The 13,458-nt window shown below is 35.0% G+C and overlaps 2 protein-coding genes and 1 pseudogene across 11 annotated transcripts in view; 2 read left to right on the forward strand and 1 right to left on the reverse strand.

Annotated features, from left to right (window-relative positions):
• The window catches only part of CEP57L1 (centrosomal protein 57 like 1), a 72,297-nt gene extending 59,592 nt beyond the window's left edge, over window positions 1-12,705 (forward strand). For 4 of the 7 annotated variants that reach the window (XM_026005783.2, XM_026005785.2, XM_026005786.2 and 1 more), the window contains 6 exons: window positions 2,018-2,095; window positions 2,830-2,916; window positions 6,607-6,684; window positions 6,802-7,037; window positions 8,067-8,220; window positions 10,390-12,705. In XM_026005783.2, coding sequence (XP_025861568.2) covers window positions 2,018-2,095; window positions 2,830-2,916; window positions 6,607-6,684; window positions 6,802-7,037; window positions 8,067-8,220; window positions 10,390-10,608 — 852 coding nt within the window. In that variant the 3' untranslated portion in view covers window positions 10,609-12,705. The remainder of the gene's footprint in view (window positions 1-2,017; window positions 2,096-2,829; window positions 2,917-6,606; window positions 6,685-6,801; window positions 7,038-8,066; window positions 8,221-10,389) is intronic. The other 3 variants (XM_072738498.1, XM_026005787.2, XM_072738504.1) reach the window with 1 other exon arrangement.
• Window positions 4,505-6,340, reverse strand: LOC112925161 (ubiquitin-conjugating enzyme E2 D3 pseudogene; annotated as a pseudogene).
• Window positions 12,706-12,967: 262 nt separating the features above from the next.
• Window positions 12,968-13,458, forward strand: part of LOC112925122 (uncharacterized) — a 158,481-nt gene continuing 157,990 nt past the window's right edge. The window contains exon 1 of one of the 4 annotated variants that reach the window (XM_072738440.1): window positions 12,968-13,134. The gene's annotated coding sequence lies outside the window, so the exon portion shown is untranslated. Of the gene's footprint in view, window positions 13,295-13,458 lie in introns of all 4 variants that reach the window. The other 3 variants (XM_072738449.1, XM_072738466.1, XM_072738458.1) reach the window with 3 other exon arrangements.

The following is a 13,458-nucleotide window of genomic DNA, read 5'->3' on the forward strand; positions in this document are numbered from 1 at the left end:
ACACATACATACACACACACACACACATCTCTTCTTTATCCATTCATTAGCTGATGGATACTTGAGTTGTTTCATAATTTGGCTATTGTAGATAATGCTGCTATAAATGTCAAGGTGCATGGATAAAGATGTGGAATATATATACAATGGAGTATTAGCCATCAGAAGGAATGAATACCCACCATTTGCTTTGATGTGGATAGAACTGGAGGGTATTATGCTGAGTGAAATAAGTCAGTTGGAGGACCGTCATCATATGGTTTCACTCATATATAGAATATAAGAAATAGTGAAAGGGACTGTAAGGGAAAGGAAGGAAACTGAGTGGGGAAACATTAGAGAGGAAGACAAACCATGAGAGACTCCTAACTCTGAGAAACAAAAGGTTGAGGAAGGGGAGGTGGATGGGGAGATGGCCTGACTGGGTGACGGGCACTAAGGAGGCACTTGATGGGATGAGCACTGGGTGTTATACTATATGTTGACAAATTGAATTTAAATTAAAAAAAAAAAAGTCAAGGTGTATGCATCCTTCTGAATTATTGTTTTTGTATCCTTTGGGTAAATACCTAGTAGTGTTATTGCGGGATGGATCATAGAGTAGTTCTATTTTTAATTTTTTGAGGAACCTCCATACTCATTTCCACAGTGGCTGCACCAGTTTGCATTCCCACCAGCAGTGCACAAGGGTTCCCCTTTCTCCACATCCTCACCAACACCTGTTGTTTTGTATGTTGTTGATTTGAGCCATTTTGACAGGTGTGAGGTGATATCGCATGGTAGTTTTGATTTGTATATCCCTGATGATCAGTGATGTTGAGGATCTTTTCATGTGTCTTTTGGCCATCAGGATGTCTTCTTTGGAAAAATATTTATTTATGTCTTCTATCCATTTTTAAACTGGATTATTCATTTTTGGAGTGTTGAGTTTCATAAGTTCTTTATATATTTTGGGTACTAACTCATTATCAGATATGTCATTTCCAAATATCTTCTCCTATTCTGTAGTCTGACTTTTAGTTTTATTGACTGTTTCCTTTGCTTTGCAGAAGCTTTTTATTTTGCTGTAGTCCATATCTTATATTTCTAATATGTCTACCTATCCTTCCCTCCTCCAACAACTACACCCTTAGTAATATGCACACAGTAGACATTTGTTGAGATTTGTCTATGTTTTGTTTTGTTTTTTAAAGATTTATTTATTCATGAGAGAGAGAGAGAGAGAGAGAGAGGCAGAGACACATGCAGAGGGAGAAGCAGGCTCCATGTCGGGAGCCTGACCCAGGACTCAATCCCAGGACTCCAGGATCACACCCTGGGCCAAAGGCAGGCACTGAACTGCTGAGCCACCCAGGGATCCCCAAGATTTTTCTATGTTTTGAATGAAACATTGAGACCCAAGACTATGATCATTTGACTTTCTAGACCTTTAGTACCCCCCAAAATTTCATCATTACAATTTTGTTGCTAGAAGTTAATAATGTGTTTGCAGATACAGTCTTTGCTTTCCCTTTATTTTTCTTATATGTAATAGCAAGTAAAGAAGCATAGGAAGAAAACCAAGAAAAATCATAGCATCTTTGCTATTTCTTTTTCTTACTTTCTGCTTTAATTTACTGAACTATTAAGAATCAAGACTCCAAAGACTATTTGGAAAAAGAATAAAGGCTATTTGGCTCTAGTTTTTATATAATAATCCCAGTTTTATTATATGGTCTCATTCATTTGGGGAATATAAATAATAGTGAAAGGGAATAGAGGGAAAGGGAGAAGAAATGGGTAGGAAATATCAGAAAGGGAGACAGAACTTGGAAGACTCCTAACTCTGGGAAACGAACTAGGGGAGGAGGGCGGGGGGTGGGGGTGACTGGGTGGCGGGCACTGAGGGGGGCACTTGACGGGATGAGCACTGGGTGTTATTCTGTATGTTGGTAAATTGAACACCAATAAAAAATAAATTTATTATTAAAAAAATAATAAAATAAAAATAATCCCAGTTTTTTTCATTCTTTTGCAGGACAAGATTAAACATTTAGAGGAAAAACTTAAGGAAGAAGAACATCAGCGTAAGCTATTTCAAGACAAAGCATCTGAAGTAAATAGAGAATTCTGTCATTTGTCACAATAAACCACATATGTTTTATTATACTTTGTTTTCATTATCTGCAGACTATATTTTAGACTATAATTTCTGCTTCCTAGCTTGTTAGTTTTGTCTCCTTTTACTATGTTAATAAGATTCTCAATAAGTCAGTCAGTATATTTATATACTTGGATGCACTGCCAAGAGAGATCTTGTAGTCTTTTGAAATTCTGACATATATATATGAAATAATTCATGATATAGATTGTTTTCAGCTTGATTGATATATATGTATTAAATAATGCATTCTCATAAACAAAATGGTTGCAATTACCAACAGACTTAGTAGATTTCACATACAAAAATAGTATTTAGGGTTTTCTTTTCTTCCTTAAGAAGCACTTCTTAAAAAGAGATTTTTGTTATTTTATTTTATTTTATTTTATTTTTGATTTTTGTTATTTTAGACAGAGAAAGAGAGAGCATGAGTTTGGGGAGGGAGAGGGAGAGGCAAATCTCGAGCAGACTCAGTGCTGAGCACAGAGCCTGACACAGGGCTCAGGCTTACAACCCTGAAATCATGACCTGAGCTGGACATTCAACTGACTGAGCCACCCAGGTGTCCCAAGCACTTTTGTCTTCATAAACTGAGACCTAATTTCTTATTATATTGTTTTTGAAGTAGCTTGTTAAAAATTAGTTGTATAAAAAATTAGTTGTATAAAGCTTTGTCTTTAATATTGTAGCTTCAAACTGGACTTGAAATCAATAGAATTTTAATGTCTTCAGTAGCAAATCCAAAAAGCTCCAGGGAGAAGAAGAAATCTTTGAAGGTATGCAGAAACTTTATTCTTATTTACTAATGCTTATTTCTTTACTCTTTTAATATTTATGTCTATCCATTTCCAAAAAGAATTTGAAGATATTTATAATAAAAAGCATGCAATAATGCTATAAAATACAGAAAAAAACCTAAGTTGAGTGATGATGGTTTTAGGTTTGAGGTTAGAAAATTCCATAAAACCTAGGTTAAATAAAGTATCAGCAGTTGAGCACAAAATCTAGTTTTGAGTTTACTTGACGACCAAAACAAAAGGGACTATATGACAGTCAGTATATTTGTGAAATAACAATAAGCATTCCAATTTTTCTAGAAATATAGACATTTTACTAGTACCAAACTCTTTTTTGCTATTTATGCAATTTTATTGCAAGAAAAATAAATAAGTTATCAGGAGAGCTATTAGTTGATCACTTGTCCACTGACAACTTGCATCATTTATTCAGTGCTAATTAAACAGTGTATTGGAAGATTAACTAATAGCTCCAAGCCGCCTAACAATATAAATTTAAATGAAAATTAAAAATATTTGAGACCCTGTTTTGGAATGCAGAGGGTATTTGACTTTCAGTTTCCAGTCTGTGTAGAATAAGAATATATTATTCCTTTATTAACATGTATAAAATACATCATAGTTTCTGTTCTGCTGATGCTATAAATTAATACCAATTTTCCAGTCATATCAGTCATGAGCATAAAGTATATCATGTAACTTCAAATTTTTTTTTTAATTTTTATTTATTTATGATAGTCACAGAGAGAGAGAGAGAGAGGCAGAGACACAGGCAGAGGGAGAAGCAGGCTCCATGCACTGGGAGCCTGATGTGGGATTCGATCCCGGGTCTCCAGGATCGCGCCCTGGGCCAAAGGCAGGCGCCAAACCGCTGCGCCACCCAGGGATCCCTATCATGTAACTTCAGATCTCTCTCAGTGGAAAGCTTAAAAAAGAATGGATACTTGAATAATGTTACTTCCTTTGATGTGACAACTGAGCATCCATCTCCCTTCCCCTCAGATGATTTCTTCGGCATGTTAGAACAGTGAGGAATGGTTTTGGTTTCATGGCCAAGTTAGAGTAAAGACACTGGCCACATAATACACATGCTCCATTTTTTTAAAAATTCTGAATCTTGGGGGTGCCTGGGTGACTCAGTTGGTTGAGCATCGGACTCCATTTCACCTCAGGTCATGATCTCAGGGTCATGGAATTGAGCCCTGCGTCAGGTTCAATGCTCAATGCAGTTTGCTTGACATTCTCTCCCTGTCTCCCTCAAAAGAAATAAAATAAAATATAAATAAATAAATACATTCTTTTTAAAAAATTCTGAATCTTAGGCAACTCTTCTTTTATAAATACCTTTTAGTTTCTAAAAGCAGTTATTGTCCAAAGCTGGAAGAACTTGTCTTTGTCAGATAAGCATGTAAATGAATGGAGGAAAATAAACAAAAAATAAAATCTAAAAATATGAAGCCTGATAAGGGAGCAGCTAGCAGCTGGATAAGAAAATCAAAAAAGGAAGGAATGGTAATTTAAATTTTATTCCAGCTATAATGCAGGTAATTCTGACTTTATAGTAGCATCATGTGACATACTTCTGAGTCCATTCCCAAGATACTCTATTACACTTATCTCTGTCTATTTCATAGACCCATGTAACCTTTGGCACTAGAGGATCACATAACAGTGAAAAAATGGATAAAAGAATTTTAGAAATAGTTAAAGCAGGAGATCATGATCATAGAATATTGAGACAAATGCTACATTACTGTTAATATTTGGCTGATAAATTCTTCTTTTAAAAGTAACCTTAGTTGGTTTGAAAGAGTAGACTGTAGGAAAATGAATTGTCAAAAAGAATACACCACCTTGATATCATTAGGTTCCATAATTGTCACTTGCTAATGAAACATATAATCCCCAACGGGACTTGGAGAACATTGTGCTAGAGGGTCATGGGCCAAGTCACTAAGTTCCTTATTAATCCATTTCAGTGCCACAACCTGTGCTTTTTATCTGGCTCCTCACCTCAGTATGTGCCCAAAGGCTGAGCCAAAACTCTTGATTATCCAAGCACAAGAAAGGATTGTCTCTTCGTCTCACACTAGTTCTGCCAGACACAGGCACAGAGGGATCAGGACCTCCCTCAAGCTGCCCCTAGAACTAAACTCATAGAAATAAATTCTGTAATACTTTATAAAAGAGTTACTAAATGACACAACATATGATAACAACACAATAGGTCCTAGAAGCAATTTTATGTAATTTAAGGTCACCAGACTGTATTTGTTAGAATGACAGTAGCATTTGTCTGTCAGTTCAGATTTTGGGAACACAGAAACTCCTTAGATCAAAAAAGTAGCAATTACTATTTAATTTGAAAAGTTAAATACTGGGCAGCCCAGGTGGCTCAGCGGTTTAGTGCCTGCCTTCAGCCCCAGGGTGTGATCCTGGAGACCCAAGATCGAGTCCCACATCAGGTTCCCTGCATGGAGCCTGCTTCTCCCTCTGCCTGTGTCTCTGCCTCTCTCTCTCTCTGGTCTCTCGTGAATAAATAAATAAAATCTTAAAAAAAAAAAAAAAAGTTAAATACTATCAATAAATACAATGAAAAATCAATGACAACTCTGAAGATCAAAATAAATCCAAATCTAAGCAAGGCCTTTAAGAATTCATAAGTGGCATTGTTCTTAAGACAGAGAAGAAAAAAGATACCTGTATATCTTGCTACTTCTAATAAAAAATGAAAATACTGGGCAGTCCCAGTGGCTCAGCGGTTTGGCGCCACCTTCAGCTCGGGGTGTGATCCTGGAGGCCCAGGATCGAGTCCCACATCGGGCTCCCTGCATGGAGCCTGCTTCTCCCTCTGCCTCTCTCTCTCTGTGTGTCTCTCATAAATAAATAAATAAAAATCTTAAAAAAAAAAAATTAAAATACTTATGTACTTATTTGGTCCAGATGGCTTTGCTATCAGTGATTAAACTGTAGTATATCCATAATGTGAAATACTACACAGAAATAAAAAGAATGTATTGATATTTACTGGATCCTATTGAAGGACATTTGGATTGTTTGCACTTTTTAACTATTACAAATAAAGCTGTCATGAACACTTATGTATAGGTTTTTGCATTAACATCGGTTTTCATTTTTCTGGAATAAATGTCCAGGAGTGTAATTGCTGGATCATATGATAAGTACATGTTTATTTTGCAAGAAACCTTATTTTTAAAAAAATTTCTTTTATTTAAATTCAGTTAGCCAATACATAGTACATCATTAGTTTCAGATGTAGTGTTCAATAATTCATCAGTTGTGTGTAAGAAACTTTCAAGTTATTCTCCAAAGTTGCTATATAATTTTGTATTCCTACAAATAATACATAAGCAATCTGGCTTTTCCACATCTTTGCCAACATTTGGCGTGGTCACTATTCTTTATTTTGGTCATTCTGATAGCTGTATAGTGCTATATCATTGTAACTTGAATTTTCCTAATGGCTAATGATCTTGCAGATCTTTCTGTGTGTTTATTGCCAACCATATGACCTCATCAGTGAAATGTCTATCCATATTTTTGCTTATTTTCTATTAGAATGTTTACTGTTGAGTTTTGAGACTTCTTCATATCATAAATGTCTTTTAAACAATTTTTTGTTTACTTTTTTCCTTTGTCAATATTTAGAAAACTAGATGTTTAAAGGAAGGACCACCTCAGCAAATTTATTCAAAGTCTGGATCACTGCCAATTGTGGCTAAAAAGGTGAGAGGGGGGAAAAATGAAGATACTTGTTCAGACACACTCCTGCTTTGTTGTAAGTGCTATTTAAATGCCATGAGTCATTTGCAATTGTTCCTAGCTATTTCTTTTCCCCTAAAGTCTTCCAGTGCCAGCCATTCTGTGAATACAAGTATGCAAAGCCTTCTGCAAGTAACACAACATTATGGGCCACATACCCATCAGAAACTTACTGAGCCTCGATGTCTCTACAAGCCTACTAGAACAACTTCCCAGGCTAAAGCTGAACCTTCTGACTCAAAACATTCCATTTCTATTGGTGACAATTTGTCTGAACTTTTGATGGCAATGCAGGATGAGCTGGACCAAATGAATATGTAAGTATTTTTATTGTTTTTCAGAAGTAGCAAGCCATATAGTATCTTTTCTCTTCTCTGTCTTAAGAACAATGCCACTTATGAATTCTTAAAGGCCTTGCTTAGATTTGGATTTATTTTGATCTTCAGAGTTGACACTAATTTTTCATTGTATTTATTGTTAGTATTTAACTTTTCAAGTTAAATATGTAATTACTACTTTTTTGATCTAAGGAGTTTCTGTGTTCCCAAGATCTGAACTGATAGGCAAATACTACTATTACTCTAACAAATACGGTCTGGTGACTTTAAATTATAACTCACAAATGCTTTTAAAAGCAAGATTCTCCTTTTGTTTTTTTATAATCCTTTTAATTAAGTGAAATTTCATTAGACAAGTAGGAAAGCAATTCCTTGTTTCAACTCTGACTGATCTGAATGATAAGTCTTAAAGCATCCATAGTAAATAAGATTCTGAGTGGTATACATATTTTAAGCCCCAAGTTTAAATATATATTCAATAAAAATTCCTGAAAATATGAGATTTGGGTAGCCAACTAGTTGAACTAAGACCTCTGTAGAAGGTATAACTGGTTCTCTTGACAGTATTCCTTTCTGTGGACTATCACCAAATCTAGAGACTTCTCAGGCAAATATTTCTATAGCTGCCGTTCTTCCCAAACACACTATATTAAGAATTCCAAAGTTGGAACTAAAGAGAGTCCTTTAATGCTTTTAGCTAAGGACATCAGAATATTTTATTACGTTTAGCTATGAACATCGAAAATTTAGACTTTAAAGTTCTTTAAGACCCTAAGTCTAAAAAAGAAGACCCTAAGTCTAAGATATTTCTAAATTTATCTAACCCCAAATCATAAGAGCCTTTTATAGTTACCATAGATTTAACTAGATAACTCTACATAAAGAGACTATCTTTGAAAATTAATATTTAACTGACAAAAACTTATGATTGAACAGAATATTGTTTAATTATATCAAAGGCATATGGTATAAGCCATATCAGAGTTGATGCTTGCTTTTCTTTCATAGGAAGCACGAGGAACTACTGAATCTACTGAATCAAATGAAGGAAACTGAAAGTCATTCAGTCTGTGAAGACCTAGAATGTGAACTAGAACATTTAGTCAAGAAAATGGAAGTTAAAGGAGAACAGATTTCCAAACTGATAAAGCATCAAGAAAATGTAAGAAGGCTTTAGTAAAAGATTTTAATAAAAAGATAATATATCTGTAGTCAGTGTTATATCTCTATATGATCTTTCAAATTTGAGGTCTGTATGTGTGGCTTAAAATTTTCAAATTTGAGGTCTGTATGTGTGAAAAGATGACAGGAGTCCCTTAAGCCTGTTATAGAGCCATCTGTCCATTGGAATAACATCGCCTTCTACATAACTCTCCAAGATAATGTAAAGTAAGAGGAACAAGAAAGTGTAGTTATGTATTCATAAATGGCTGTGGGAAAATTTTGAGGTAAACTAAATTTGGTTGCCCTTTTAAACATTCTTTCCCTTTATCTCTCCCACCCCTAACGCCTTAATGAAGCCCCTTACGCTGACAGGTCTCTACTTCAGTATCATACATAAACCTGGCTCCTCAAGCAGTACTCTAATGCTAAAACCACTATTTCTCCTTTCCAGAACAATTAATAGTGTATTCCATTCCCTGGGGACCTGTGCTTAGCTAGCTATAATGTGGTAGTAAGGGGGACTCTCTCCTTGTATGTGAATTCTTAATAACTATAAGAATGGCATAACAATTTTAATATTTTAACAGAAAATCAAGGAATATTACAATATTTGTCCCAAGACATTGATTCCATAGGTTGGATTATTAGCACTATTACCCTGCTGGAGCAGAAGGCAGAGAAAGTCTTTCCAGGAACCTTCAAATCACATCACGTAGTTATCTGCCTGTGGAATAATCGACATTCATATAAATTGGTGATATGCTAACCTCACTATAAAGCCTTCCCTACTTTTATAGGAAAGTAATAAAGGATTCAGAATTTTACTGCTTTTATTCTTCTAATACCAATAAAGAGAAAAAGAGGAAATGACACTTTTGAAACAAATATTTTCACTTTACTGGTTTTTAAGGCTCTAGTAAGTCAATTTTTTTAATATGATTATGTTAGGGTGAAGATTATTTAATTAATACACTTTCTTAGAATTGTATAGGAGAAATTTTAAGGGAGTGGAAAAATAGCCATATTTTTAATGCACATAAATCGTATTTTGAAAAATAATATTTATTTTCTATAATAGCTGTAGCAGTATAAATTTTCAAGCATTTTGTCATGATAAATTTAATCTCCAATTAAAATGGCTGTGGACAAATACCAGATTCTTAGACAGTGTCTGGATCAGTTCTATAAATTGGGCCTGTACATAAGTGAAATACAGTAAGTAATGGACTAGGCTTGGCAGAAATGGATTTCAGCTAGTTGATAGGTTTTATTTTGTTTAATTCTGTCTACCGAACTGTTACCAGATACTACCGAATGACACTTTTTTCTTGTACTGGCATTCAGTAGTACTTTAAATTCAGAAATACTTTTAAGTGGGATCCCTGGGTGGCGCAGCGGTTTGGCGCCTGCCTTTGGCCCAGGGCGCGATCCTGGAGACCCGGGATCGAATCCCACATCAGGCTCCCGGTGCATGGAGCCTGCTTCTCCCTCTGCCTGTGTCTCTGCCTCTCTCTCTTTCTCTCTGTATGACTATCATAAATAAATAAAATTAAAAAAAAAAATTAAAAAAAAAAGAAATACTTTTAAGTAATATATATATATATATAATAAGTAATATATATATATACACAATATATACTATATATATATATATATATACACACACACACACACACACACACATTTGACTTTATAAATTCAGTACTCATTCCTAGCACCAAATCTTTGCTTTGCTGTTAATACCACTTGAAGGGTCCTTTTTTCCCCTTTTCTCCTCCTCCAGTTTTTACTCATTCCATATCCTTTATAAATCATCCTCACAGCTTTTCATTGAACTTCTCAGCCCATATTGATCTTGTCCTACTTTAGCCTTCTCAAATAAACACCTTTTGTCCTACTCAGAATTATCCCAGCCTGAATTATTCTCTAGTTATCCTGTGTATGCTTTTCCTTCACTAATAAAAGCAATAAGCTTTTTGAGAGAAAGGATTGTTTAATTCATGATACTTTTACCTAACTAGCACAGTGTTAGGTACTCAATAAATAAAGACCTAATGAACTTTTTAATTTCATGTAACCTTTATAACATCAATCCAGTCCATCTATTTTAGGGTATATTTTTAATATCTTTTTTAACTAAAATGTCAGATTTTTTTTTTCTTTCCAGGTCCGTAAACTGCAGCAAAAAGTTCAACAGTCAAAGATGAGTGAAGCTTCAGGTATTCAGCGAGAAGATAACAACCTTAAAGGATCAAAGAACATAAAAAATAGTTCCAGGAAATGTTTGCTAACTAACTCTCTTCAGAAGAACAGCAACTTTCATCCAGTACAAGTCCATAATCTTCAAATGAAATTGAGAAGAGATGATATCATGTGGGAACAGTAACACAATAGTAAAACTGTCACCTTAAACGAACTCTGTCAGTGAGATCTTGAATTGTCTAAAGTGGTTTTAATTTAATATACCTTTATGAAATTTTGAATTATGCTTCTAGTCCCTATAAAGTGTCAAGTTGTAGTATTTTTAAATTAATGCCAAAGACCTCCTAAGAGTCACAAATAATAAATGACTACTTTTCTGTTTCCCATACCGACTGAAATACCTAATCTGTTCATGTTTTAAACACATTGTTCACTTTGCAGATCTCTTAAGCTAAGTCTAAGAAATGATACTGGATTGGTGATATATAAAATTAAGTTAAATCTGAGATACAAGTACCATTCCACATTTTCATTTAGTAGGCTTGTAACCTTAAAACCAATGTAAAATGAACACAATGATATAAGGTCTTTTACCTTTCATGGTGCTTCCTCCCTACCTTATTTTAAAGCTATAAAATGTTTTTCTTTTTTGGAAATGGAAGAGTTCTCTAAAGAGGCCTTTAGCCCAAGTTTTTATGTAACAATCGCAAATAGGAACTTGTAATTTCTTAATTTTTAGATGACAGTAACTCAAGTGCAAAAACCTTTTTCTGCAATTCCTGTTTTCTTTTACAAATCCAGGGCTGCTTTTTAATACCAGTGATTTATCTTATTCCTTTGTAACTAAAACTTTTGGTGACTTTTAGGCTTCGCATTATATATGATCATCAGTATAAATGGAAAATGTAAATTTCCAGTACCCACTTAGGAAAAAGAACTTGAACACTTAATTACCTATCCGTAAAAATTCAGAGATATGATACATTTATATTTTTTTATATTTTTAAATCCATGGTATCAATCGATTTCTTTGGATATGTGTGTTTATAGTAAATTTACACTTGTTGACCTATCTTTTAAGACACTTATGGAAACTAGTATGACTCCTTTTAACTTTTTTGGTCTTTCACTGAAATTCTTTGAGGCAACCAAAGAATTGAAGTCATCAGCTGAAGTAGAAATAGAAGACTGACCAAAAAGGCACAATAGAATGGAGGAACTCAGAAGCTAGGGCAGCAGTTTAAAGAAGTAGTGATTCCAAAGGGGCAGAATTGGAGATACATTTATCTCCAGCTGAGGGGAATGCTCAAGCTATAGGTATGAAAGAATTTTCAGGGGAAGATCTGGGGGAGCTAGGAAAGACATAGGAAATTTCCTAACAGTATGTAGGAGAAAGGAGGTAATTGTGGAACTTCCAGGGAGGGAAAAGGAAAACTGTGATTCATTCTCATTGAGAGAAGAGGTATTATGTTAGAAGACCTTTCCAAACCTAAAGTAGGAAAATAACTGAAAATGGGCAGATGGATACTTGGAATTTTCCTTGAAAGTAACTTATAGAGCTGAAAGATTCTCTGTGGTTTAAATACTGCATGTGTCCTTCACCCACTCTTATTCCCTCTCCCTCTGCAGCTTCTTCAGCCCCAGAGATGTTCCACAGAGCACTTCATCTAAATTCATTTTCATCACTCTACCTACTTTTCAACTTTGCCTTTCCTCCTCAAGAATGTGAGTGCTGTAGTTTAACTTAGCAAAAACCTCACCAGGACCATAATGCAGCCCCATATCCTTCCTTTCCTTTGTTTTCTATGCACTTAAGAAAGTGGCTATCAATAATAAAGTCATTACCTACAAAAATGTATTGCTAAACAAAACCAAAGTCACTTTAGGAACACTTGAATATTTCAGTTAAGAATTGAGAATTTTCTTGGAAAAATCTGTGTAGTGTAGGAGAAAAACCATAAGACCTCAGAATTAAGAGACTTGGGTTTAAATTGTGACTCTACCTTTTAGTAGCTGGGATAATCAAATAACTTCAGAGCCTCCATTTCTTATTTGTACAGTAGGGATTATGTTGTTACCTAACTCACAGGGTTGTGAGGAGTAAATGAAATAACATGTCAAAGCACACAGTAGAAGGGTTGGTTGGCACTGAGTAAAAAATCCATAAATGTTAACTTTTGACTGCTCTCCTCTAAAAGTTGTCAGAGAACCTGAGTTGGCATGGGTTAAATCCTGAAAACAAGAATCAAAATGTATTGGTATAATAAATGTATTACTTGGGTTTGGTGGGGTTTTTGTTTTTATTTTTATTTTGTTTTGCTTTGCTTTGCTTTTGCTTTTGCCTATGTGTCTGGGAGGAAATGGTTTTGGCTTATTCCCTAGCTCAGATTTCTAGTTAGAGGGGTTACAGAATATGGTCTTAACCATGGTGCCAAATTACGTAATCATACACAGCAACTTGGATTGGAAGGGTAACACTGGTTGTTGGGTAACATTTAGTATGGAGAGACACTAAAGAATTGTCTCTTGTTGCTCCATCACAGCTACTGAACTAAAAATGTGTCCTGCTTGCAGACTGCTGCTTGCCAGAGCCTTTGACTCCTCAGGGGGTGGAGCAAATGATTTCCTTCCTGGACAGGGGCAATCTGTGGTCAGTGTACAAGAGTTGCTGTAGCAACCCCACAACTGTGCCCTGCCTAGCAGAAACTCGGTAGGATATCATTGATTTTGTTCACTTAAGTGAAAATCAGGTTTGTTTGTTTTTTATTTAGTCTGAAATTGAATAAATGAAATTGGAACTTTCTAGTCAAGACAGGTCTCAACTTTGATGAAACTGTGAAACTAGAAAGTTTGAGTCATAACAACAGCAGGTATTGTAAATATTCTAATTCTGGAAATAGCAGTTGGAATCTTGAACTACCTGTACCTGTGTGGGTCATTAGCAACCTAGCCATTTTTATTAGGTTGTAGCTGAAGATAGAAGGGTTGAAGGGAAATGTTCAGTTTTCAGCAGTATGAGATTAAAGGAGATACT

This window comes from Vulpes vulpes, chromosome 1 (genome assembly GCF_048418805.1).
Source record: "Vulpes vulpes isolate BD-2025 chromosome 1, VulVul3, whole genome shotgun sequence".
NCBI lineage: Eukaryota > Metazoa > Chordata > Mammalia > Carnivora > Canidae > Vulpes > Vulpes vulpes.